Below are 25,557 nucleotides of genomic sequence, written 5' to 3'. Positions count from 1 at the left end.
TAATATTTAAAATGATGCTCTATGTGAAGTCACATGCTATTAGAACAGTTACCATAGAATTGAAATCTTTTATCCCCTAGAAATGCATAGAATTTTGCATTCAAAGTGGTATAAAGCCAGTATACTGAAATCTTTAACTTGCCACACAGTCTGAAATTCCTTTCTTATGTCTGTCTGTTTTTTTCCACAGGCCAATGATCAGGCAAATGAATGAACAAACCAGTAAGCGCTGACCACATCATTCATAAAGACAATAATATTGCACATCATCTGTGCTTATAAACAATAACGCCTATTGGGAGGACTTAAAGTCTTGTCTAGTCTGATCTTCTACTTTTACTTTGCCTGGAGGCATAAAACACACAAAACGTTTGGAAAAAGAGGTCAGACTTAGGCTGCTTTGTCTCTGGCTGGAAAGGTAGTAGCTGCAGGCAGAGCAGATGGGCAGGCTTCTAACATTAAAGGGGTAGTCCAGTGGTGAAAAACTTATCCCCTATCCTAAGGATAGGGGATAAGTTTGAGATCGCGGGGGGTCCGACCGCTGGGGCCCCCTGCGATCTCTCTGTACGGGGGCCAGGCTCTCCGCCCAGATAGCGGGTGTCGACCCCCGCACGAGGCGGCGGCCGACACGCCCCCTCAATACATCTCTATGGCAGAGCCGGAGATTGCCGAAGGCAGCGCTTCGGCTCTGCCATAAAGTTGTATTGAGGGGGCGTGTCGGCCGCCGCCTCGTACGGAGGTCGACACGCCCCCTTCCAGCGGGCTGTCGGGGCTCCGTACAGGAGATCGCGAGGGGGGCCCCAGCGGTCGGACCCCCCGCGATCTGCAACTTATCCCCTATCCTTAGGATAGGGGATAAGTTGCTCACCACTGAATCACCACTGGACTACTCCTTTAAGAAAACTTTCATATAAGCCACATCACCTTTCCCTAACGCCAGATGAAATATGTAGAAAATGAAGGCTGACTGCTTCACAAGATTACATAAGCTTTGCATTTTTCCCATGATCACTATGTTAGTGCAGATTTCCTATAGTCAGTAAGGCCTTTCCATTTATAACATTAAAAACTATAAACAATACATTTTCATACAAAACATAAAGACTACATTAGATATGGACATATACCGGGGGAAACTGTAATAAACAGGTTTATATATAACAGGGGTGTGGAAATCCTATTGCCCGACGCCCAGGACATTCAGTTCTGGGCGCCGGGCAGGTGAATTTCTCTGACATTTAGCCCTGTATCCGGCTATTAGAGCTGAACCAACAAACCAACGTCGCTCAGGGTGTATGGAGCGGGCTTCTGACTTGAGCCTGCTCCATACCAGGCGGCCCCCAGCTTATTTCAGTATCTGGGAGCCACCGCTATTAGCCGGCATGTGGCAATCACATTTTTATTTATTTTTAGAATTTTACATTAGTAAAACATGACAAACAAATACATTTGGTATTGCTGTAATCAGCGCAACCTAAAGTATCAAAATATTATGTAAGTCTGACAACAAGGTTAATGGTGTAAAAAATAAACCCCCCAAAATTGATTCACCTCACAAATAATTTCTCTCTGTTTTGGAACATATGTTATGGAAAAATTTAAGGTGTTATTATAAAGTACAATTGGTTCTACAAAAAACAAGCCGTCATATGTGTCTGTAAATGGAAAAATAAGAGTTATGGCTATTATGGCTATTATGTGCAAAAACTAACTATTTTGGTTAAAATTATTTTGTGTACCAGGACAAGTAGATCGCCATGAGGGACAAGTATATTGTGCTCTGTTTTAGTCCCTTGGGAAAGTAGTTTTATCTTAAAGGTCCACATCCCTGTATCATTCATACACACCTTCTTATTTTACTGAGAGTCAGCTTAATATGAGGAAACTTCTCCTTGAATGTCTCATTCATATCTTTCTTGAGGTCAGATGGTTTCACATATTCTATGACGGTGGTCTGAAGAGAGAAGCAAGAGTTAGGATATACAGGTGTAGACACAGTTAAAATATTTCTATAGTTTTTTCCAGCAACACTCAAATAAATCTACTGCTTAAAGTCTAAATTAAATTTAGTCCTTAAAAATGAGGAAAAACAGGGTTATTTAATCACGCATATGACATGTGCTTCTATGGATGGATTTGTCAATTATATGACATATACCTATACATGCTTGTCTGAACATTCTTAAAGAAAACGCGTCACCAAAATGACCTATGGTAAACAGGGAATGTGAGGCTGACCATGATGAATTTAAAAGGGCCAAAACAACAATTATTTGTGCAACCTGGCCACAGGATTGGTCGATCCTCAGCAAACAAGAGCCAACCACAGATGCCAGCACTTGTAATCAGGAGCCCATTGGTCTGTCTACAAGGGCCCCAAGCCTAAGAATAGACGGACAGATCCTGTTCTGTAGAGAGCACATCTCAACATTATCATCTTCAGTTAGGCCCCTTTCACACTACAGGTGTCATCCTGCTTTTTAACTGCTGTTATTTTACAATAACTGATGAAAAAAACGGATGCAATAACTGGTAATAACAGATGATAACTGATGACCATCATCCATTATTTTTTTTTCTTAAAAAACCTGATGATGTTCATCCGTTATTACCAGTTACATCTGTTTTTTTTAATCAGGTTTTTAACCCTTTTTTTTGTAAAGCTGTACTGAGCATGCTCAGTACAAAAAATGGATGTTAAAAAATGGACAATAACGGATGATAACAGATGTTTTTTTTTAGCATCCGTTTCCCATAGACTTCAATGTAAAATTTTAATGGCAATTTTTTTCACCATTATTTTTGCTGGACCAAAAATTAGTGCATGCACCGTCTTTTGTGCCGGCAAAAATAACGGACATTAGTAAAAACGGACATACCTAATGCAAAAGGATGATCAAAAAAATCCCATGAATGGGATTTTTTGACGCGCGTTTTCAGGACTTTTTGTCGGGAGTAATAACAGAGGTTTTTACAGGATGATACCTGTAGTGTGAAAGTGGCCTTACGGAGTCTCAGAAACTGATCGGGATTTTATGCCAAGCCAGACTTCTAGTCAGAAGGGAAGAGGACCCATCTGCAGACAGCTGTTTCGGGGTGGTTGCCCCTCGTCAATACAGAGCAGGGTGTTCTGGCTTGGCTGGTGAGAGGCCTGTAGACTAGGAAAAAGGGATAAGTATTCTCCTTAGGGATGCACACTGCTTCCGGTTTATGTAGATTCAAAAAAGGCCATTAGAACTCCACGGGCTTTCTAGGAAAAGGAATATGCAAAGCACCTTCACAGGTAGCATTTCTATGCTGTGGAGTTCTAATAGCCTTTTTTGAATCTACATACACCAGAAGCAGTGCACCTCCCTAAGGAGAATACTTATCCCCTTTCATATATCCACCATTGATAACCGGTGATGGTCACAGTTGCTGAAGCAAAATAGCTGCCTCCATAATAATGTACAAAAGTATGTTTTAATATTTTTTATATAAGTACAAATATAGGTCATATACTTCCTTTGAGTCAATAAACATTTTATAAAACTTTTGACATGTGGGCTTTTGGCTGCAGAGACCCCTACTGATCACAAAAACAAAGGAACAGAAGCCTTCAGCGGACAGCTGTGGCCATTTGATACTGACTGCAGGCGGTGGAAGACTCCATAGACTTTCTATAAGCCCATACGTTGCTTGCTCAGGCGACACTAACAGGCACAACTGAGAGCTTCTTCCCCTTTGTTTTAGCAATCGGTTGGAGTCTAAGCACCTGAACCCCTATTAATCAAAACCTCTCATACAGTATTACTATGACAAGTCAAAAGTTTAATAAAATGATAGGCAATCTTTAAAGCTGCAAAACATTTCCAGGGCAATTTTTAACACACCTTTCCGGTATTAGACATATTTAGTAGCAGCAAATAAAAATAAAAAAAATGATGGTTCCAGAAAGAGCCAAAACATAAGTAGTAAACAAACATACAGGTGAAATTCCAAATATTTCAATACCATGCAAAAGTTAATTGTATTTCACTAATGCAACTTAAAAGGAAAGGAATCATGAAATGCCCCAAAATCTCCTGATAGATGGATGCATTGACCCTGGATTTGGGGGGGGGGGGGGTGGCTTCAGGTTTTCATGAGGCCACATGTAGCAGCCTGTTGTTTCCACAACTTGGTGCATTTTTGCAACTTAACATTGGCTTTTACGCAAGCAAAATTAATAAAGTCCCCAAGTACACTGCATAACCATGATTTACAATAAAAATCACCTACTGTTGTGGTTTTGGATAGAAACATTGCTGCATCTTGTTTGGGGCATCCCCAAGTCCCTGTGCAAGGTAACGTCCAGTGTTCTGAAGATCTGTGCGCACTGGCTTCTGCTAAACCTGCTATGCTGCAGAGAGCACAGCTTATGTTCACACACAGTATTTTGGTCAGGATTTGGTCCCTATTTTTGTCAGTAATTTTAACCATTACCAGGAAACCAAGACAGAGAAAAACTATAATGGAAAATGTGTCCCACTCCATATACAGGTCACTTATGATGTGGTATTTCCCCCTAAGCATTATGATTAAAGGGGTTCTCCAGTGCTAACACATCTTATCCCCTATCCAAAGGATAGGGGATAAGATGCCTGATCGCGGGAGTCCCGCAGCTGGGGACGCCCGGGATCATGCACGGGGCACCCCGTTTGTAATCAGTCCCCGGAGCGTGTTCGCTCCGGGTCTGATTACCAGAGACCGCAGGGCCGGCGACGTGTGACGTCACGCCTCTGCCCCAGTATGAGGTCACACTCCGCCCCTCAATGCAAGCCTACGGGAGGGAGCGTGATAGCTGTCACGCCCCCTCCCGTAGGCTTGCATTGAGGGGAGGGAGCGTGACCTCACACGGGGGCGGAGGCGTGACGTCACACGCCGCCGGCCCTGCGGTCGCCGGTAATCAGACCCGGAGCGAACACGCTCCGGGGACTGATTACAAACGGGGTGCCGCGTGCATGATCCCGGGCATCCCCAGCTGCGGGAATACTGCGATCAGGCATCTTATCCCCTATCCTTTGGATAGGGGATAAGATGTGTAAGCACCGGAGTACCCCTTTAAAGTCCCCCCAGTTGCACCATGAGTTAATGAAACCTGGTATAAATATGGCAGATTAAAGAAATGCAGCAATACTCACCATATAGGAAGGGAATATTAAAACCCGTTTGTGCTTGCCACATGGCCACTGTGGATCATCCAAAAGATTTGGATCATACTCTGTAAAGTCACCTATGTCACTACCTGTATAAAAAATAGGGAGGAACAATAAAAGAAGGTAAGATATGCAAAAGTTATTCGATTACATATAGATTGTCTAGGTAACAAAGGTCCAAAACAACATCTAAAATTCTTCCTTCTTAGTAAGTAAGTAATTAACACCTTAAAGCCTAATGGTTATTCTTTTCCAACGAGTGTATGTATATATAAAATATATATCTATATATAAATGTTAGCATGCAACAGGAGGCAGAAGGACTACAGGATCAGACTAAACAGGGTTTGCTTGTAATCTTTTAACATAGGAGCTAAATATGCAAAATTATCAATTGATCAGCTTTGGATTAAAGTTTCTTGGGCCCATAAGAGAATTTTTTATGAGGGCTTTGCACACCCAGCATTTAATAAGATATCTGGTTTTAAGGCCAGCTCAAAATGAGGCTCTTTTACAGATCTTTGTGGTCCTATATTCGGATTCCATTATTGTCATACCTCAGACTCACTGAAGGATCCTCTGGTAATATGGTGAGCCAGTTTAACCCTACATACAACCAACAGGGAGCCTGTGTAAAAGTGAAGTCTTCAATATTTCAGATATTGACTCACTATCCTAGGTAAACATAAAATACTGAAACTGGGGGATAATAGAGGAGTCACTGCCCAAAACATAGACATAAACTTGCTAATGCCCATGATGTACCTAGCTACCAAGTCAATGTAATATATACACAGGACGTACTCAAACCAATACCGCAAGTTTAATTCCATTTACAAACACAGCTGAGTAAGATAAGCCACAAATGTCATCACGTTACCTGTATCAATGCTCCCCTGGATACTGTTGGCTCTTCCCAGGGTCAAATTGCGATGACTTGCATTCCGAAACTGAGAAATAGAGCAAGTGGAGTCTATTGTGTTTCTACGGGCTCCCAAGGCATTGGTAGGATACAAAAACTGTGTATACGATACAGTCTGGAGAGAAGAAACAAATGTCAGTTGTCGACATCAAACATTTAAAGTCCTTGTAGTTGTCTTTCTTTCCTGGCACTGCTATTACACATAGGAAAATAAATTCTTGTTTTGTTGACAAATTCTCATTGTCTAGTGAAAAAAAAAAAATGAATTTTCTACTGCCAATCTCTTCTGATGCTTCTAAAGGCAGATTTCGAATATTTAAATTGCCCACTATTTGCATGTTATAGTTGTATAGTTGATATATATCTCCACAGCAATGGTGCAAAACTCCAATATGGCAAAAAAGTTTATTTATTCTATCATGTGAAAATACAAATAGAAATGTTTCAGCTCCTCCATGGAGTCTTTTTAAAATAAATAAATAAATACACACATTTTTTTCAGAAAACTACAGATTTCAGTGCCCCCCAATTTGATATGCAATCTGTGCCCTTTTATGTAATAGTTTATTAATTAGTCAACTTGAAGACAATAACCCACGACCAGACTCCTGACTGCAACCAACAGCAGCTTGGACAACCGTATAGCCAGATTGTGTGGGCTATTTTGTGTCCAGTGGAAATACAGATAAGGTCATATGGAAGCCAAAGTGGAACTTGTGGATCATCACCAATAATTCAGTAACTAGTCGAGTTAAAGAACTGATGGACATCATTGCTCTGAGAATATTCACTATAACCTTGTACACGGTAGGAATGTCCAGATACCATTTTTTTACGACAGAGTACGAGTACCGATACTTTTTCTCAAAGGGGTATTCCAGAAAAAAACGTTTTTGTTTTATATCAACTGGCTCCAGAAAGTTAAACAGATTTGTCAATTACTTCTACTTAAAAATCTTAATCCTTCCAATAATTATCAGCTGCTGAAGTTGAGTTGTTCTTTTCTGTCTGGCAACAGTGCTCTCTGCTGACATCTCTGCTTGTCTCAGGAACTGCACAGAGTAGAAGAGGTTTGCTATGGGGATTTGCTTCTACTCTGGACAGTTCCCAGGACAGGTGTCATCAGAGAGCACTTAGAAAAGAACAACTCAACTTCAGCTGCTCATAAGTACTTAAAGGATTAAGATTTTTTTAATAGACGTAATTTACAAATCTGTTGATATATTTAAAAAAAGATTTTTTCCTGGATAACCCCTTTAAGTACTCTCCGATACCAATTACCAATACTTTTTCAATGTCATTTGACAGGGGTTTTTTTCCTTAAAGATACGTTCACGTGAGCAGATCCACAGTGTATTTTACGCTGCGGATCCGCCGCTGAAGGCCTAGATGTGCCTGCTCGGAGCGGCAATACACTGCAGAGCAGACACACTGTGATGTGCGAGTCGCAGTATGCGTGCGCAGTGTACTCGCACATCGCCACCACTCTTGGCCTAGCTCATGGAGCAGGGGGAGCGGGCACAATGTGTGCGAGTACAATGCACATGCGCAGCGACTCGCACATCGCTTCAGTGTGTCTGCTCGTAATGGCTTATTACCGCTCCGAGCAGGCACATCTAAAGGCAGCATGTAGTAGTCCTTCAGTAAAATAGGCTGTGGATCCGCCCGTGTGAACGTACCCTTAATGGAAAAAGGTTTTTTTTTTTTTTAATAAGAGAAAGGGCTTTTTTTAATGATAGGGGGGGGGGGGGTGATTCAATATTTTTTATTGGGAAGAGGTTAATTCACATTTATCATTTTTAAAAAAAATATGTTTTTTTCCCCACTTTTTTAGTCCCCATAGTCCCCATCTGTAGATTGCATACACTGATCACTGTTATGCCGTAGCATAGCAATGACCATTGTTATCGGCGCTCCTTTACTGCTGCACAGAGCAGGGTAAAGGACTCCGGCCATCCTCACAGCTGACCGGGACACCACGGTGATCCTGATCAGCATCCCTGAGCTAACTGGCAATTAACTTCAGGACATTTAGATGGCACAATCAACTTTGATCACAGCATCTATAGGGTTAATGTGGGTTCCGGCTATGATGGGCACTCGGCTGCTGAGCGCACAGCATTGCTCGGGAGCGGAGACTGCAGGCGGCTTACCGCACCACCGTGATACCTGCCGTCGGGACTCCCGCCGGCAGGTATCGGATTAGGTATAGGGGACATTTGCACGAGTACAAGTACTGATACCAGTATCGGGACATCCCTAGCACACAGTGTCAGAATATCCTATGATTTTTTTGTTGGGCATTAGAAATTTAGTGTTTCATAATAAAAATGCAGTGTTTTGTCTTTCTAGACACAGAATAAATTGAACACATTGCCGGGATAAGAAGATTATAAAAGGTAAATAGGATTGAAAAGGAAACAACAATGTGGAATTTTCCATAATTTCAGCACCAACTGCAAAACGTAAAGGAGCAGAGAATCTGTAATGTAATAGTAATAATGTCTGAGGGATTAACCATATCTAAAGCCCACTGTCTGGGAATTTCTGTGAACAATACATAATGGACGTCTGCTGAGCAAGTGTTACAAGTGTAAATGCTGCAGTCATTGTATAATAGATAAACTTACATGACTAGAGCCACCCATGATCTGTTGCCTTAACCCTTTACTCCGTTTGCGTCTTTTGTGACATAGTATAGTTATTATTAAACAGCCAGGTGGCGACCACGGGGCCGGAATATTGTGACGTCACGACTCCGCCCCCATGTGACGTCACCCCCTGCCCCCGCTAGCGGGGGCAGGGGGTGACATCACATGGGGGCGGAGTTGTGACGTCATGACACTCCGGCCACGTGGTCGCCACCCGGCTGTTTGTGAGCTGGCACCGCGGCGTGCAGCTCAAATATGTGGGTGGCGAATACAAGATTGCGGGGGTCCCCAGTGGTGGGACCCCAGCGGTGAGTACCCCTTTAAGTCTGGTTTTAATGGGCAAGACTATATCATGCATTTCCTAACACATATGAAATATTTTACACATATTACTGGGAGCTGGGAATATGACCCAATGGGGAAGATCAAAGACAAAAAAAAAAAAAAAAATATGTACATGATTGGTTTCTATGGGAAACTGGTCAACTCTTCCTCTGCACAAATTTTGATAAATCCCCCCAAAAAAATTTTCCATAATTGCCCAGAAATGTTAGCACATATTATATATGTTACACAAATGTTATAAGGTGCTGGAAACTCAATGGGGAAGACTGAAGACATAACACTACACTACACACTAACATGGAAGCAGTGCGCAATTGGGGCATTAAGTGTCACAGGCAATGCTTACTTTCTCACCTTCCCATCAGCTCCAAGCTCAACTCCTTCAAGGCCAAGAATCATTTCTCTTGTATTCATTCCACCGGAGGAATGCCGCTGCCTCGTACCTTCCAGTTTTACATCCCTATACACAATATGGACATTGGAAAAAAAAATGGTATCTTGCCTTTAACTATTATCAGAATAAACTAAGAACACAAAATCAAACCTTACAATGCATAAGAACTACTATAAAATACTTTTTCAGTACATATTATAGAAAAATAAAATTACATTTCCCCAGAAGGGGGGTATGCAGTGTATATTTATCCACACCAGTGTTTCCCTGGGTGCCTCCAGCTGTTGCAAAACTACAACTCCCAGCATATCCAATTGCAGTTTTGCAACAGCTGACTGAATGAACCATGACTGAATAACAACGGCATACTAGAACACAACAATACCGCCATACCATGTCTAACACTGCAATAACACATACTGTGACTGAATAACACTGCAATAACACATACTGTGACTGAATAACACTGCAATAACACATACTGTGACTGAATAACACTGCAATAACACATACTGTGACTGAATAACACACATCTATATACACACACATACATAAATATCTATCTATAACCCCCCTCCCATGCAGGGTATATTTCTCACACATACATGGTATATATATATATATATATATATATATATATATATATATATATAAAAAGATGCAAATCATTAAATGTTGCAGTATCTTGTAATAGCTTTTTTATTGGACTAACAACATTTTGTAGAGACAAGCTTTCGGGATTCCTCCCTTTATCAAGTTCCTCCAGCTGTTGCAAAACTACAACTCCCAGCATACCCAATCGTAGTTTTGCAACAGCTTGAGGCACCCAGGGAAAAAATAGGTGTGAGTGTATATACATATACAGTGATATATCAATGTTTCCCTGGGCGCCACCAGCTGTTGCAAAACTGCGATTGGGTATGCTGGGAGTTTTAGTTTTGCAACAGCTTGAGGAACCCTGGTTGGGAAACACTGAGATAGATATATATATATATATATATATATATATATATATATATATATATATTTACACATACCATGCATGTGTGAGAAACATACCCTGCATGAGAGGGGGGTTATAGATAGATATTTATGTATGTGTGTGTATATAGATGTGTGTTACTGCAGTGTTATTCAGTCAGAGTATGTATTATTGCAGTGTTAGACATGGTATGGCGGTATTGTTGTGTTCTGGTATGCCGTTGTTTTTCAGTCATGGTATGGCAGTATTGTTCTGGTAGGAGTTTTTATTTAGTCACGGTTTGGCAGTATTGTTCTGTTATGGGGTTGTTATTCAGACATGGTATGGCAATATTGTTCTGGTAGGCGTTGTTATTCAGTCATGGTATGGCAGTATTGTTCTGTTCTGGTGTTTTCATTAAGTCACGGTATGGCAGTATTGTTCTGTTCTAGTATGGCATTGTTATTCAGTCATGGTATGGCAGTATTGTTCTGTTCTGGCATTGTTATTCAGTCATATTATGGCAGTATTGTTCTGTTCTGGCATTGTTATTCAGTCATGGTATGGCAGTATTGTTCTGTTCTGGCATTGTTATTCAGTCATGGTATGGCAGTATTGTTCTGTTCCGGTAGCCATTTTTATTCAGTCACGGTATGGCAATATTGTTCTGTTCTGGTATGGCGGTGTTGTTTAGTCACAGTATGGGGGTATTGTTCTGTTCTCTTATAACACTGTTATTCAGTCACGATATGGCGGTATTGTTCTGTTCTGGTATGGCGGTGTTATTTAGTCACAGCATGGGGGTATTGTTTACAAACAAATGGGAAAACACAGCCTAAGGCCATGTTTACAGATCGGACAAAAATACATTTTTTAGACCAAAAGCCAGACCTAAAAGGTTTGGGGGGAGGGTTTTGCCTAGGGTGGCAAAAATCCTTCCACCAGCCGTGTATCTAAGATATCAAGATGTCATTTTGGCTGATTCTAGCATAATTATGTTAGATATAGGAAGACAAGTCATGCAACTTACTATATCAGAGTATGAGAACAGATAAAGATTGTTTAATTCAGAATCAAATGGGCAACACAGAAATCCTAGAAGAAAAGAAACTTCCCCTTTTAAAAAGGTACAACTAAAGATATGCAATGAAAAAAGAAAAGCAAATAGTGGAAGAGATTGTGCAACTGGCCACCTGCAGAGAAGCAATGCAAAGGACTGTGTGAATACTGACATGCTAAATTAGTTACAGTCAAAGAACATACTGGGCATATATAGTGATATTGATTCACAGACATTTAAAGTAGTTCCATTTCAACACACAAAGTCAATAAAAAAGTAATGGATATTTTATTAGGCATCTGACCAGGGATGAAGGACAGCTATTAAACTGGAAGATGCATCCAGTTATGGCTCTCATCACTAGAAGAGTCCTATACTAACACAGTGCAGGGGGAGGGAGAGCACAGGTGTGGGGTCAGAAGTGGCGGATATTTTCTGCTGTCGAGGCTGAAATTCTGAAGCTAATAAGAACAGAAAAAAAATCTGCACCCTGTAAGCATCTGCTACAAGGAGTCTGCATCCAATATCCATGAAATTCTGGCAAGTAGTAGTTTTACATCTCACATGAATGTTATAACTTAGATCTAAAATTACATTCTGAACAATTTATTAGATACTAGATAGTCCCTAGGCACTGAACAGGCACATCTTTTACCGTATATACTCGAGTATAAGCCGAGCCGAATATAAGCCGAGGCCCCTAATTTCACCCCAAAAACCCAGGAAAAGTTATTGACTCGACTATAAGCCTAGGGTGGGAAATGCATCATCCCCGGACTAGTGACGTTGCCTTGATGACGACGCACAGGGACGTCCCTGTGCATTGTCGTCAAGACAATGTCACTAGTCCGGGCCCGAAGTGGAAAAGAGTGCCTCCTGGTGAAGACGGACAGCCCGGAACGACCAACCCTCCCCACCGGACGGTCCCTGCAGCATAGATGGCCCGGACCAGCTCACCCTTCCTTCCCACCGAGGGGAGGTGAGTAGAAAACTAAAGGGGGGGGGGGGGGGGGTCTGGATGATGAGGAAGGCCGGCAGTGGTCTTCAACCTGTGGACCTCCAGATATTTCAAAACTACAACTCCCAGCATGCCCGGACAGCCGATGGCTGTCCGGGCATGCTGGGAGTTGTAGTTTTGCAACATCTGGAGGTCCGCAGGTTGAAGACCACTGAGAAGGGATTGACAGGCGGAGAGTTCACTCGAGTACAAGCCGAGGGGGGCGTTTTCAGCACAAAAAATCGTGCTGAAAAACTCGGCTTATACTCGAGTATATACAGTATTTCTAAAGGTGTTGCCTATAAGGAAGATCCATGAACACCACTGGTATGCCACGTGCATTACCCATAAAATAACATTTCTGAAGCATCTTTTATTATCTGTGCAATTCCTCTCTAACCCCTCCTGAAAGCATATGAATTAACCAAACTTTATGTGGCCCTACGCAGTATGGCACACCCTGATAGTGTGGGGACTCGCCCAGCTCCGTCATGGGCTTTCCTCCTACAGATTACAACAGGAGGGGTCTAACTGTAGCCCATACACCTTCAATAATAGCTGAAGCTGACAGCTTTCCATCCCTATCATGAGAGCATACACACGCACGCATGTCCTGCAGGGACAACATTTTAAGGAAATAGAAAGAACTGGAGAGCAACGGGAACCAGATGCTGACGGAATGGCAGCGGCAGGGGATTGGGGCAGATAAGTATGGTGTACTTTTAATGCACTCCAAATCCAGTTAAAAAGAAATAAAAAAGGTAGCGCTAGAATAAGATATTGTTTATATAGTACCTGTGATACTATGTCAATACATCCAGTCAAAACACATTTTTAAAACAAAACAAACAATTAAAAAAAACACTACACTGGATTCAGATCATGAAAAGCAATACAAAGTTTTTAAGCAAGTCGGTAGATGTCAGTGAAGTATGAACGAGGGAGATCATGTGATAATAACCACGTTCCGGGCACACAAATGTATGTTGATTCACAAGAATTTATCTTACTGCGAGGGAGTCGCTGTGTTACCAGCACTGCCTTTGAAGGAAGAAAGTAATGTTTGAATAATTGTGACCTTGGATAAATTGCATTACATCCCATTACTTTCCTATTCAGGAATGTGTGTTTGCTGAATTCTATATGATTGAATTGTCAGCAATACTAAATAAGAATTTTTCACCACATTTTCAGCCTGCCTAGGAAGAGCTTAACACACACAGCAGGGTGGCCAGGCACTCACTGGTAAAGTTACAGCATCAGGCAATTCTTTATGAATTATTTAGGCAGTAGATTAAATATTTAGTAAACTGAACTAAACAGAAAATTAACCATTGCTTGCTAAAAGATTGAGCCTCACACACGGCAGAAGTTAAAAACTTCAAAACAACTTTTTGTTGCTATGGCTGTATTCACATCTCGGTTTTACACTACGGGTGCCGGATCCGGCTGGGAGAGGGACAAACCGGGCGCACCTGTACCCCAGCCGGACCAGCGCTGAACTCCATTCATTTTAATGAGCCGACCGGAGTCAAACGGTGACTCCGGTCGGCTCATTTTTGACCCGTATCCAGTTTTGGGACCGGACCTAAAAACTTTCAGTCTTTTCCTTCTCTCCATTGAAAAAGGGGACAAGGCTCCCCGAAACACTTCTGGTCTGAGACTGCACGCATGCACAAAGATTGGGACGCATCACTACAGATATTGACAAGTATGTCAACCTTATACTGGCAAAGCCGGTAAGAAGCCTCCAGCACAGGACCTCCATCCCACTCTCACACCTTTCCCCGTGCCGTCGGGGTAGAGGGAGAATCTCTGAGGACCTTTTACGCTGCCATATACTGGATTTACATCACCAATCCGGCAACAACAGACCTGGTAAGAGGCACATAGTGTCAGACTTCCTATTCTCCCTTACCATTTGTCCCTGTGCCGTCAAGGTATAGCGAGTGCCGGGCTGCGCATCCGATCAGCCTTGCGCAGACAAGGATCCAGTGGGCTCCCATTCAGGAGTCTCCAGCGCTGCTGAGCACAGCCACGAAGTATACAGCAGCCCCATACTGGATTTAATCTATTAGCGCTGCTTGCGCCAGCTAACTGTTTAATGAACTGTGATGCATATCACTCTAGCGATAAGTCACCAGCATAATTTGGACTATCGCATCACGCTCATTATAGCGCAGTTTACATATGTCCCCAATATTTTATGAATTTTATCTTGTGCATCGTTTTTAATGTATATAATTACTATTTATAAATTACTTGTATTGTGAGGTGTCCTAAACAAGGGCCCTGCTTGGGATCCCACTTTTATATCATTTACTATTCACAAAAAAATTATTTTTATTAGACACAATCCGGATTTCCCTTTCTTTCTTTTCTCACTCTGTCCCAATTTTTCCCACCTATAGCCTAGTAGGACGGTTTCATTTATATTTTTATAATGAACTAAATGGTCCTAAAGAGCCAACCAACCAGGTGGCCAGAAGAATTAAGCTTCATTCTGATGTCCTAGACAAAAGCTCACTTTTCTCTATATAAAGCAGTGGTCTCAAACTGCGGCCCTCCAGATGTTGCAAAACTTCAACTCCCAGCGGCTGTCCGGGCATGCTGGGAGTTGAAGTTTTACAACATCTAGAGGGCCACAGTTTGAGACCACTGATATAAAGGATACATATGTCAAGTTGCTTTGCCTTTTCCTGCCACCTCAATTGACCATTTATGGGGCACAACCAGACCCATTACAGGACTCTTACCATCTAGAATAAGCCATTATTTTATGATCGGTGGGGGTCAGACCTCTGGGAATATAGCACAGTGGGTGGCAGGGATCAGGGGTCAAGTCCTGGGGGAAAAAAGTGTAGGAACTCAACTCAAGGGCTGGTCCTGCTAATGGGAATGGTGTTCCTGCTGTGGAAAAAGTGCAGGAACTCAGTTCCCACACGTTCCTGCAGGACTTGAGCCCTGGCAGGGATGCAAAAACAGTGAAATGGACGTTGTGATACACCAGCACTGCAGACGCTTCATTCTTTGGTTTGATACAGTCTCAGTGGTTTGACCCACACCGATCCTAAAGCGGATAGCATATCCTAGTAAGGAAAATAACCCGGTCACTAGTAACTTTGCTGTAACGCTGAAACCTAAATGGCGGATCTTCTTTAACCACAAAATAAACCCATCGCTGCCAGACATCCACTTTACATTCTGAAACTGAAAGTGATATTTTCTTTCAGACCTAGTCATGTTGTTGTCATGGAAACCTTACATTGTTTTCGGTGAGTCACAGCTAGTTTGTTTATCAAGAAAACTTTACAGACTATAGAGTCAGGAATTGATTTTTTTTTGGTCACAGCAGGTAAAATTTGCCCCCTAAAAAAATATTAAATTGAAGGATGTAAAATTCTCTTCAAATAAGATTTACAGAAAGAGATTCAAAAACAGAAGAGACTTACATAATGTAGTAATAATGTTCACGTGAATAATTTACAGTGTACGTCGAAAACATTTCATGAATGGATCAGCAGTTCCCATAGTCTATTGTTTTCTGCTACCGTCGCTGTCACTGTTCTAAATTACCCAAGTTTATGAGCCATTTGTAGAATGTTAACTATGCAAATGCTCAAAAGATTCTCCTAGGCTTGTAAAAAGAGGGCCGCTACCAAGCAGATGTTGGCTCGTCATACTGTCATGAATGGACACTAGATGAGTTCCTGGCTAAGGACAGCGTTTTAAAATAAAAGGAACACAGGGAAATTTGCAACCAAGGAATGTATAAATAGAAAACTTGGTACAACTAAGCTTTTTGACTACTGTCAAGTGGCAATAAAACTTATTTGACTGAACTGGTCAATAAAAAAGGACTATAGGTTCTCTAAGACTACAACAGTAATGCCCTATCCTTAGTTATAGTCCCTTTAAACAAGTGGCAACGTGTTATTTATTGTAAAATCCTCTTTCACTTAATCCACAGGAGACGTTTCTGCCGGCAGGGATGGTGAGAATATGATGTTTAAAAGTGTTTCCCTCCAGTCAATCAAGCTGAGGGGGCCTGATAACCGGCGGAGCAGTGGGGCTAGGTGAGTATAGCTCACCACCCAGGGGAGTACTCAAGGGGCCAGTGGGGGGACACTTTATAACATCATGTCCTCACCATCCCTACCGGCAGGAACATCCCCTGGGTATGTTGAGAGAGAAGATTTTACCATATATAAATGCGTTGCCTTTAAAAAAAAAAAAGGAAAAGACAATGGGGGACATTTATCAAGGGATTTAGAGCTTCTTTTTTGCTTACAAAAGTCGCACAAAAAGTCGGATTAGAACCTAAGCAAATTCTTGTGTGACTTTTGGCTGTAAGCAAAAAAGCTACAAAAAAGCTTACGAAAGTAAATTTCATTTTCACTTTGCAGTGGTCAGGGATTAATCAAGTGCGAAAGTCGACACAAAAAGTCGCAACCCCTCCAAAACAGCGTAAATGTAAGCCAGCCCAGAGCTGGCTTACAAAACGGCTTTGGAGAGCCAATTTTTATATTTCCCACTGGCAGCCGTGATCTAGCAGGAAATATGATATAACAACTGGACAAAGGAGCCCGGGCTGGCATCACTCTGAAGCCGCCCGGGCTCCATCTGATTCTATCCCCGCTACCCTAACTTAATGATGGGGGCACTGATTTACATCCCCCTTTGTCTCCCACCGGCCTCGCCGCACATCTCCCATCTGTCTGCTGCCTGTTGCAAGACTACATCTCCCAGCATGCCCTTACAGTGAGGGCATGCTGGGAGTTGTAGTCTTGTAGCGGGCGGGAGATGTGCGGCGCGGACGGGTAGGAGACAAGGGGGGGGGGGGGGGGGGGGATGTAAAGCAGTGTCCCCGTCATTATGTTAGGGTAGCGGGGATAGAATCAGACGGAGCCTGGGCGGCTGCAGAGTGATGCCAGCCCGGGCTCCTTTTAGCATACCTCGGCGCCGCTGAGTTTTTCTAGTCCCTAATTTCATATTTCCCGCTGGGTCCCATTTAGCCGGGACCGAGCTGCCAATCACGGGACCCAGCAGGAAATTTGATCTTACAGTTGGGACTAGAACTCAGCTGCTCTGTTATATGTTAAAAGGAGCCCGAGCTGGCATCACTCTGCAGCCACCCGGGTTCCGTCTGATTCTATCCCCCTTACTCTCTCTAACTTAATGAGAGGACAGGGACACTGCTTTCCATACCCCTTGTGTCCCACCTGCCCGTGCCGCACATCTCCCACCCGCTACAAGACTATAACTCTCAGCATGCCCTTACAGTGAGGGCATGCTGGGAGTTGTCTTGTTGCGGGCGGGAGATGTGTGGCGTGGGCAGGTGGGAGACAAGGGGGGAATGTTAAGCAGTGTCCCCGTCCCCTCATTAAGTTAGATAGAGTAGCGGGGTTAGAATCAGATGGAGCCCGGGCGGCTGCAGAGTGATGCCAGCCCAGGCTCCTTTTAAAATACCTTGGCGCCGCAGAGGTTCTGGAGTCCCTAATGTAATTTCACATTTCCCGCTGGGTCCCGTGATTGGCCAGGACCGAGCAGCCAATCACGGAACCTGGTGGGAAATTTGATCTTACAGTAGGGCCTAAAACTCCACCGATCAGTTATATGTTAAAAGGAGCCAGGGGTGGCATCACTCTTAAGCCACCCGGGACTCCTGCAGACAGGCTGGGAGATGTGCAGGAGCCGTCCCTGCCATCCCTAAGCGCTGCAGTACATACTGAGGGATGGCAGGGACAGCTCCTGCACATCTTCCAGCCCGGCCGCGGGAGTCCCGGGCGGCTGCAGTGTTATGTCAGCCTGGGCTCCCTATGCTACGGCACCGCGGAGTTTACTGTCATTTCAAATTTCCCGCCAGGAGATATGAAATTACAGTGATTTTCTGATCACCACTGGCCAAGGAGCGGAGCGCATTATCGCCTGCTTCCCTGGCTTGCACGACATGCTGGGAGTTGTAGTTGTGCGGTAGGGGCGGGTGACAAGCTTGTCACCTGCCCTCTGCTGCACAACCACAACTCCCAGCATGCCTAACTATAAGGGCATGCTGGGAGTTGTAGTTGTGGGTCGGGTGACAAGCTTGTCACCTGCCGCACTACTACAACTCCCAGCATGTCCTTAATGTAAGGGCATGCTGGGAGTTGTGGTGGAGCAGCACGGGAGATGCGCGGGTGGGTAACAATAAATGTATTAATCTATTTTTTTTCTAATTTCAGATCCGTGTATCCTGTGGACTACTTCGGATTCGGTGGACTGCATCGATGACCAGTGTTTTTTTTTCTGTTTAATCTTAATAAAATGGTTAACGAGGGCTTGTGGGGGAGTGTTTTTTTTTATATACATTTTTTTTACACTTTAAAAAAAAAAATTTATTTACTTGACAGGCTTAGTAGTGGAAGCTGTCTTATAGACTGAGTCCATTTCTAAGCCTGGGCTCAGCATTAGCCCCAATAACAGCTTGCTCTAACCCCCAATTATTACCCCGGTACCCACCGCCACATGGGTGACGGGAAGAGCCTGTACCAACAGGTATTTGGGCTGGGGAGGGCAAGTAACAATTGTGCACACCCACCCTAGTAAGGTCAGGCTGTTGCTGTTTGGTTGGTATGTGCTAACGCTAAGCCCTGGCTTAGTAATGGACTCCCTCTGTAAGACTGCTTTCACTACAAAGCCTGTCAAGTAAATAAAAAACACATTTAAAAAAAAAAAACACACTCCAAAAGCCCTCGTTAGCCATTTTATTAACATTAAAACAAAAAAAACACTGGTCACTGGACTCCTCCGAATCTAAAGTAATACACAGGATACACGGATCTTACATACTGTTAAAAAAATAAAAAAAATAATAAAAAAAAGGAGTTCGTACATTTAGGGTAAACAAAAACTGGTAAAAAAATTATTTATGAACACATACGGTATATATCACATTTTTTTCAAAGCTGCAAATTGGTGTTCTGAAGTGATTTATTGGTTTTTGCTTATGTGATCCAAATGTATCAACCCCCTGTGATAGTATGATAAATGTGCCATACATAAGCAAAACTAAAGCAAAAAAAAAAAACCATGACTACAGAACTCGCTTACCAAAGCAACGATGACAAAATGTCCCCGTTTGAATATAAAATAACAATGACATCAGACATACATTATTTATTCATAACTGAGCTCAGAGGTGATATACCATGCAGAAGTACAAATAAAGCATATAGACGGAAAAAAGATTGAGATAGATGGATAAAATATATTATTCACTTGTACTGGTATTCAATTCATTAATATCCATAATAAGGTGTACCTACCCAACATGTGAACAGTCTCGGTATGGCAGCACAGAAAATATGCTACAAAACGATCTTCTTCCGCTTATTAGGACAATTCTATAAGATCAGAGAACACAGATGTCATTTCAGTAGCAGTGGTAGTGCCAAACATACTATGCTTCACTGTGTTCTTGAACAATTGCAGTCTACACTGGGCAGGGAGAAGGGGTAGGCTTGTGGTTCAGGGTGCTGACCATATAATGATAGCAGAGAGAAATCGCTGGAATCCCATTGTCAGCAGCATGTGACCTTGGACATGTTTACTTGTCTGTGTCCCACTCACTTAAAATGAGACTGTGGACTTAGACTTGGCAAGGAATTAAAACTACTCCATGGGCAAAAAGATGTGAAAATGATATGCATTATAAATAGAGACATTTATGTCTAGGGCAGGGGTGAACTTTAATTTTTTAGTGGCCAGAAAATAAATACTTTTAAAGCCTTCAACAGAAAGCAACCTAAAAAGTTGGGTGTCAGCAGTAAATTCCTAGACAGGTTGTCTACCTGGAGTCTTTCAAGCATCTTTTCAGAGTATCTATTCATAATTATGGTTATCCATAGACAAGTGGTACTAGACAAACTAAGACCACATTAAAGGGGTACTCCGGTGGAAAACTTTTTTTTTTTTTTTTTTCTTTTAAATCAACTGGTGCCAGAAAGTCAAACAGATTTGTAAATGACTTCTATTAAAAAAATATTAATCCTTCCAGTACTTATTAGCTGCTGAATACTACAGAGAAAATGTATTTTCTTTTTGGAACACAGAGCTCTCTGCTGACATCATCTCTGTCCATTTTAAGCACTGTCCAGAGTAGGAGAAAATCCCCATAGCAAACATATGCGGCTGTGGACAGTTCCTAAAATGTCAGCAGAGAGCACTGTGCTCGTGATGTCAGCAGAGAGCTCTGTGTTCCAAAAACAGATAAATGCAAACCGATAACTTTGCTCATTTCAGAACAGCACTGTTTTCAAAATTGCCATCTGGCATCACGAAATTGTGGAGTTTTGAGTTTATACTTGCCCGGTTCGATTCCTTGCACGTCCACCCTAAATGTGCCCATGTGCCCACCCTACTAAGCAGCACATTCTGCTTTCATTTTGACACAGAAAAAAATAGCTTCTCAATCATTCACTGGTCATATCACCTTGTCACCCAGCCAGAGAACTGGCACTGTCAGGACATAGTCAGAGATCTAAACAGGGGAGTATAACTTTTTATTGTGTGCCAGCTGATACTCCACAATTGTGTGACACTGGACAACCCTCACTCCAAGGCACTTAGATTGATTGTTCTACTGCTAAAACAAGTAAAAAGTAATGGTGCATTTGTTAAATCCCCCCTACGCTGCTCAATATTCACCCACTGTCCTCTGCTTACACCACAGGAGGGTGATACCCTACTCAAAGTGCAAGATTTTATTCAGCACAAGATAACAGTGGTAAAGAAGGGATTTAGCTGGTTGCAATGACCAAATGCCCCACTGTTTGTCCGCACTGGATTTTGCCCTTGAATTTCTCGGTCTCCTGGCCACAACTAAGGGAACAGGTGTCTGTGTCAGCAGAGAAAGAATTATCCCTCTCGAATGAAGGAAATTGCAACCGCATCACAGGGCACAAACAGTAGGTAGTAATCTCGTACCATCGGGTGGTTGATTTATCTAAACTGCAGTATTTGGGCAATGATAGTAGAGATGAGCGAACTTACAGTAAATTCGATTCGTCACGAACTTTTTCGGCTCAGCAGTTGATACCTTGTCCTGCATAAATGAGTTCAGCTTTCCAGTGCTCCAGTGGGCTGGAAAAGGTGGATACAGTCCTAGGAAAGAGTCTTCAGCTCACCAGAGCACCTGAAAGCTTAACTCATTTATGCAGGATAAGTCATCTACTGCCGAGTCGAGAAGTTCGTGACGAATCGAATTTACTGTAAGTTCGCTCATCTCTAAATGGTAGTACTGAAGGTTTCTATATGGGCAATATATGTTTTGGATTTCAATTATAGAAAAAAAAAAACTGTTTCAAGACATGTTATCAGACTGTCATTGGGATATGGAGCTCATAACTGTGCTGTATGTATTCTAGCCCAAACCAAACCAAATATCCATTGTTTTTTTAGTTTTTTTTCTTTTTAAATTTCATAACAGAATATACAAATGCTGGAAACCTTGGCTTGTGTTTTGCAATACAATAAGAGGCTCGAAAACCCCAATAAGGAAAACAACAAGGTACCTTGGTTCTTGAGAATACAAACAGAGGAAGTGTGTGTTTGTGGTGTTACCTGCCACTCCTTGTGTCGTGCTGTCTCATGCTCTTAATAAAATGCACCTTCTTAAAATTCTTTGGTCTGGGTGAACCGGACAGAGTCCGACATCTGAAAAATAAGTCAATTAAAGCCTGAAGTGAGATCTTTCATGGCATCGCCACACAAAGACAGGAAGGAAAATAAATGAGACAAATGGCTGAAGTCTGGTCCTATTTCACAGACTCACAAGAGGGCTGCACAAAGTCACACCGGCCAGGAGAGAACAATTACAATTCTTTAACACTGCTAAATCTTCACGAGCGGCCAAGGATTTTCCTTTTTTCATTGTAATGGCTACACAATAGACAGCAGACACATTCGGTAACACATAAAAGTAAAAGTTTTTACATTGTGTAAAATAAAACGAAATGACCCAGAAGTCACAGCCTCATATCCTTCACTTCCTCCTAACTCTCTTTTACTGTTCTGTTGTATATTGTGTACAATACCCGATGAACAATCCCATTGATCCTGCCCAGGTAGTGATATGAAGCTTTGCCAACTAAGAGGCAGATAGAACAGAATTTAAATGGAATGATGAATACATAAGAAATGCATAATATAAAGAAAAAAAAATACATGTTATCATATACAGTGGTCCCTCAAGTTACAATATTAAAGGAGAACTCCAGACTATAAAAATGGTCCCCCATAGTGCCGGCAGTAAAAAAATAAAGATGTACATACCTTCCTCTGCTCCCCCGGGGCCTCTGGTAACCGGCTCCGGTCTCCGCCGCAATCCACTTCCTGGTTGCCGGTGGTCGGATGAATCAGCCAATCACCAGCCGCAGCGCAGTCCGACTCGGCCGGCGATAGGCTGAGCGGCAGTGTGAGAATTCTTCAGGACACAAAATTCTTCAATACACCGACCTATCAGCCTATCGCCGGCCGAGTCGGACTGCGCTGCGGCTGGTGATTGGCTGATTCATCCAGCAACCAGGAAGTGGATCGCGGCGGAGACCGGAGCCGGTTACCGGAAGGTATGTACATCTTAATTTTTTTTTACTGCTGGCACTATGGGGGACAATTTTTATGGTCTGGAGTTCTCCTTTAATTGGTTCCAGGACGACCATTGTATGTTGAGACCAGAACTCTATGGAAACCTGGTAACTGGTTCTACAGCCCCAAAATGTCATCCAAAAATAGGAAAAGGTGAGGATTAAAGAATAATAGGTAGATAACTTATACAGATAAAGCAAATCCTTGCATATAAAAGTAAGAAAGATCTGCTGGGAGCTGTAAATCACTGTCTATGTCAGTGTTTCCCAACTAGGGTGCCTCCAGCTTTTGCAAAACTACAACTCCCAGCATGCCCGGACAGCCGTTGGCTGTCCGGGCATGCTGGGAGTTGTAGTTTTGCAACAGCTGGAGGCACCCTGGTTGGGAAACAATGGTTTATATAGAGGACAGGAGCTTCTTCAGGGTCCTATACAGAACACACAGTGTCCCAAATGGACCCACCCTTACTTGGTGTCCAAAGGGGCAGCTAACCCTGGCACAGGTAAAGAGTAGTACAGAACTTGTAGTTCCTCCCTGTACTGTAGGGGGCGCTACCAGACAGCCAGTCACTGCATGCACTTAGGTAATAGAGGTGATTTACCAGTAAAATTCCCATTCTGATTGGTCAGTTCTTCCGGGTGTTGACATGTTTCACAGATTTGGACTGTCTGTAGTATTGTATGTTGAGTCCGGTTTCAAGTTACAATGGTCCAGAAAAAAACATTGTATGTTGAAACTATTGTATGTTGAGGGCATTGTAAGTTGAGGGATCACTGTACCATAATCCAATACAAGTGTAATTATACTAGTGTACAGAAATGCCCTTTATTATTCCTAAATTGCCAGGTGATAGGCCAGTGGTTGGTGCTAGTGACAGATACATGTATATACAGTACATACCACCTGTAATCACATGACTGAGATAAGGTGTTACACTGCTGCTTGTGTTCTGCATGCACCAGTCCCCATAGGCTGGTGGGAAGCAAAAAGGAAATGCGTCCTTACAGCTAACATACACATTCAAGCTACAGGAATTAATTTTTCTAAAATATTGTGGTATAGTTGCACATGTAGATTGTAAGCCCTTATGGGCAGGGTCCTCTGTTCCTCTATGTCAGTCTTTCATTTAGTATATATTAACAATCATAATTAAAAAAAAATACACAGTAATACACAATAATACAAAAAAATAGCAAGTTAGTAATACAACTACACCCCTGAGGAACTTAAAGGGGTATTCCAGGAAAAAAAAACATTTTTTTTTCGACCAATTGGCTCCAGAAAGTTAAACAGATTTGTAAATTTCTATTAAAAAATCTTAATCCTTCCAGTAGTTATCAGCTGCTGAAGTTGAGTTGTTCTTTTCTGTCAGAGGTGGTGGTCATGGTGAACTCTGTAATAGAATTCAAAAAGGGTCTGGATGCATTTTTGGAGAGTAATAACATTACTGGTTATGTATACTAGATTTATAGGGACAGAACGTTGATCCAGGGATTTATTCTGACTGCCATATTGGAGTCGGAAAGGAATTTTTACCTCTAGTAAGAGGGTTTTTTCCTTCCTCTGGATCAACTCAGTAAAGACTCATTAGGGTTATAGGTTGAACTTGATGGACTCTGATCTTTTTTCAACCGTATGAACTATGTTACTTTGTCTGACCACAGTGCTCTCTGCTGACACCTCTGCTTGTCTTAGGAACTGTCCAGAGTAGGAGCAAATCCCCATAGCAAACCTCTAATGCTTTGGACAGTTCTTGAAACAAGCAGAGGTGTCAACAGAGAGCACTGTTGTCAGAAAGAAAAGATAAACTCAACTTCAGCAGCTGATAACTGCTAGAAGGATTAAGATTTTTTAATAGAAGTAATTTACAAATCTGTTTAACTTTCTGGAGCCAGTTGATGTATAAAAAAAAGCTTTTCCCTGGAATACCCCTTGAAGTTTCAGTAGATCAGCTGAGGACATCAACAGGGACCTAAAGCTTATCAGTAAAAAGGAGAACTCCTTTTCATCCCCAGCATAAATCCTGATTATTTAACAATGCGAGTTCAACAATATTGAGGGAAGCCCCAAATAAGGACTATATGAGATTAGAAACAGTACTAAATATACCTGCGCAGAGGAGCATTTTCTTCAATGTCTTCAAGTGTTTCCAGTGAAGACCGCTGAGAGATCAGACGTCGCCTACAGAAGACACAAAGCAAGGTATTGTTTAACCGATAATAAAAATAACGAAGGGCATTACAGAACAATCACATTAGTAGTACAAGTAGTTATGATTTTAGTTATAGCATAAGAGTAATAATAACAATAAGGACCACTGTAATGCTGCGTTGTTTTTTATCAAAGAGAAAAAAAAATGCATTGATATGTTAAAGGGAACCTGTCACAACGAACAAGCAGTCTGATCTGTCAGTATCAGAAGGAGCT

The 25,557-nt window shown here is 42.2% G+C and overlaps 2 protein-coding genes across 5 annotated transcripts in view; one reads left to right on the top strand and one right to left on the bottom strand.

Annotated features, from left to right (window-relative positions):
- TMEM241 (transmembrane protein 241) overlaps positions 1-22,102 on the top strand; it is a 194,884-nt gene extending 172,782 nt beyond the window's left edge. Inside the window, exons 2-5 of one of the 3 annotated variants that reach the window (XR_008844200.1) lie at positions 191-222; positions 8,452-8,498; positions 21,218-21,452; positions 21,974-22,102. Coding sequence is in view for 2 of the 3 variants with exons in the window: in XM_056521710.1 (XP_056377685.1) it covers position 8,452 (1 nt within the window). In the remaining variant the exon portion in view is untranslated. Of the gene's footprint in view, positions 1-190; positions 223-8,451; positions 8,805-21,217; positions 21,453-21,973 lie in introns of those variants that run through there. The other 2 variants (XM_056521710.1, XM_056521714.1) reach the window with 2 other exon arrangements.
- Positions 1-25,557, bottom strand: part of CABLES1 (Cdk5 and Abl enzyme substrate 1) — a 109,756-nt gene that overhangs the window by 13,871 nt on the left and 70,328 nt on the right. For both annotated transcript variants that reach the window (XM_056521721.1, XM_056521720.1), the window contains exons 2-8: positions 25,240-25,311; positions 22,108-22,200; positions 19,812-19,889; positions 9,450-9,555; positions 6,058-6,214; positions 5,163-5,266; positions 1,848-1,954 (exon numbers count right to left, since the gene is read on the bottom strand). In XM_056521721.1, coding sequence (XP_056377696.1) covers positions 1,848-1,954; positions 5,163-5,266; positions 6,058-6,214; positions 9,450-9,555; positions 19,812-19,889; positions 22,108-22,200; positions 25,240-25,311 — 717 coding nt within the window. The remainder of the gene's footprint in view (positions 1-1,847; positions 1,955-5,162; positions 5,267-6,057; positions 6,215-9,449; positions 9,556-19,811; positions 19,890-22,107; positions 22,201-25,239; positions 25,312-25,557) is intronic.

This window comes from Hyla sarda, chromosome 5 (assembly GCF_029499605.1).
Source record: "Hyla sarda isolate aHylSar1 chromosome 5, aHylSar1.hap1, whole genome shotgun sequence".
Classification (NCBI taxonomy): Eukaryota; Metazoa; Chordata; class Amphibia; order Anura; family Hylidae; genus Hyla; species Hyla sarda.
The sequence above is the reverse complement of the archived record's forward strand: the minus strand, read 5'-3'. Positions and strand labels throughout refer to the sequence as shown.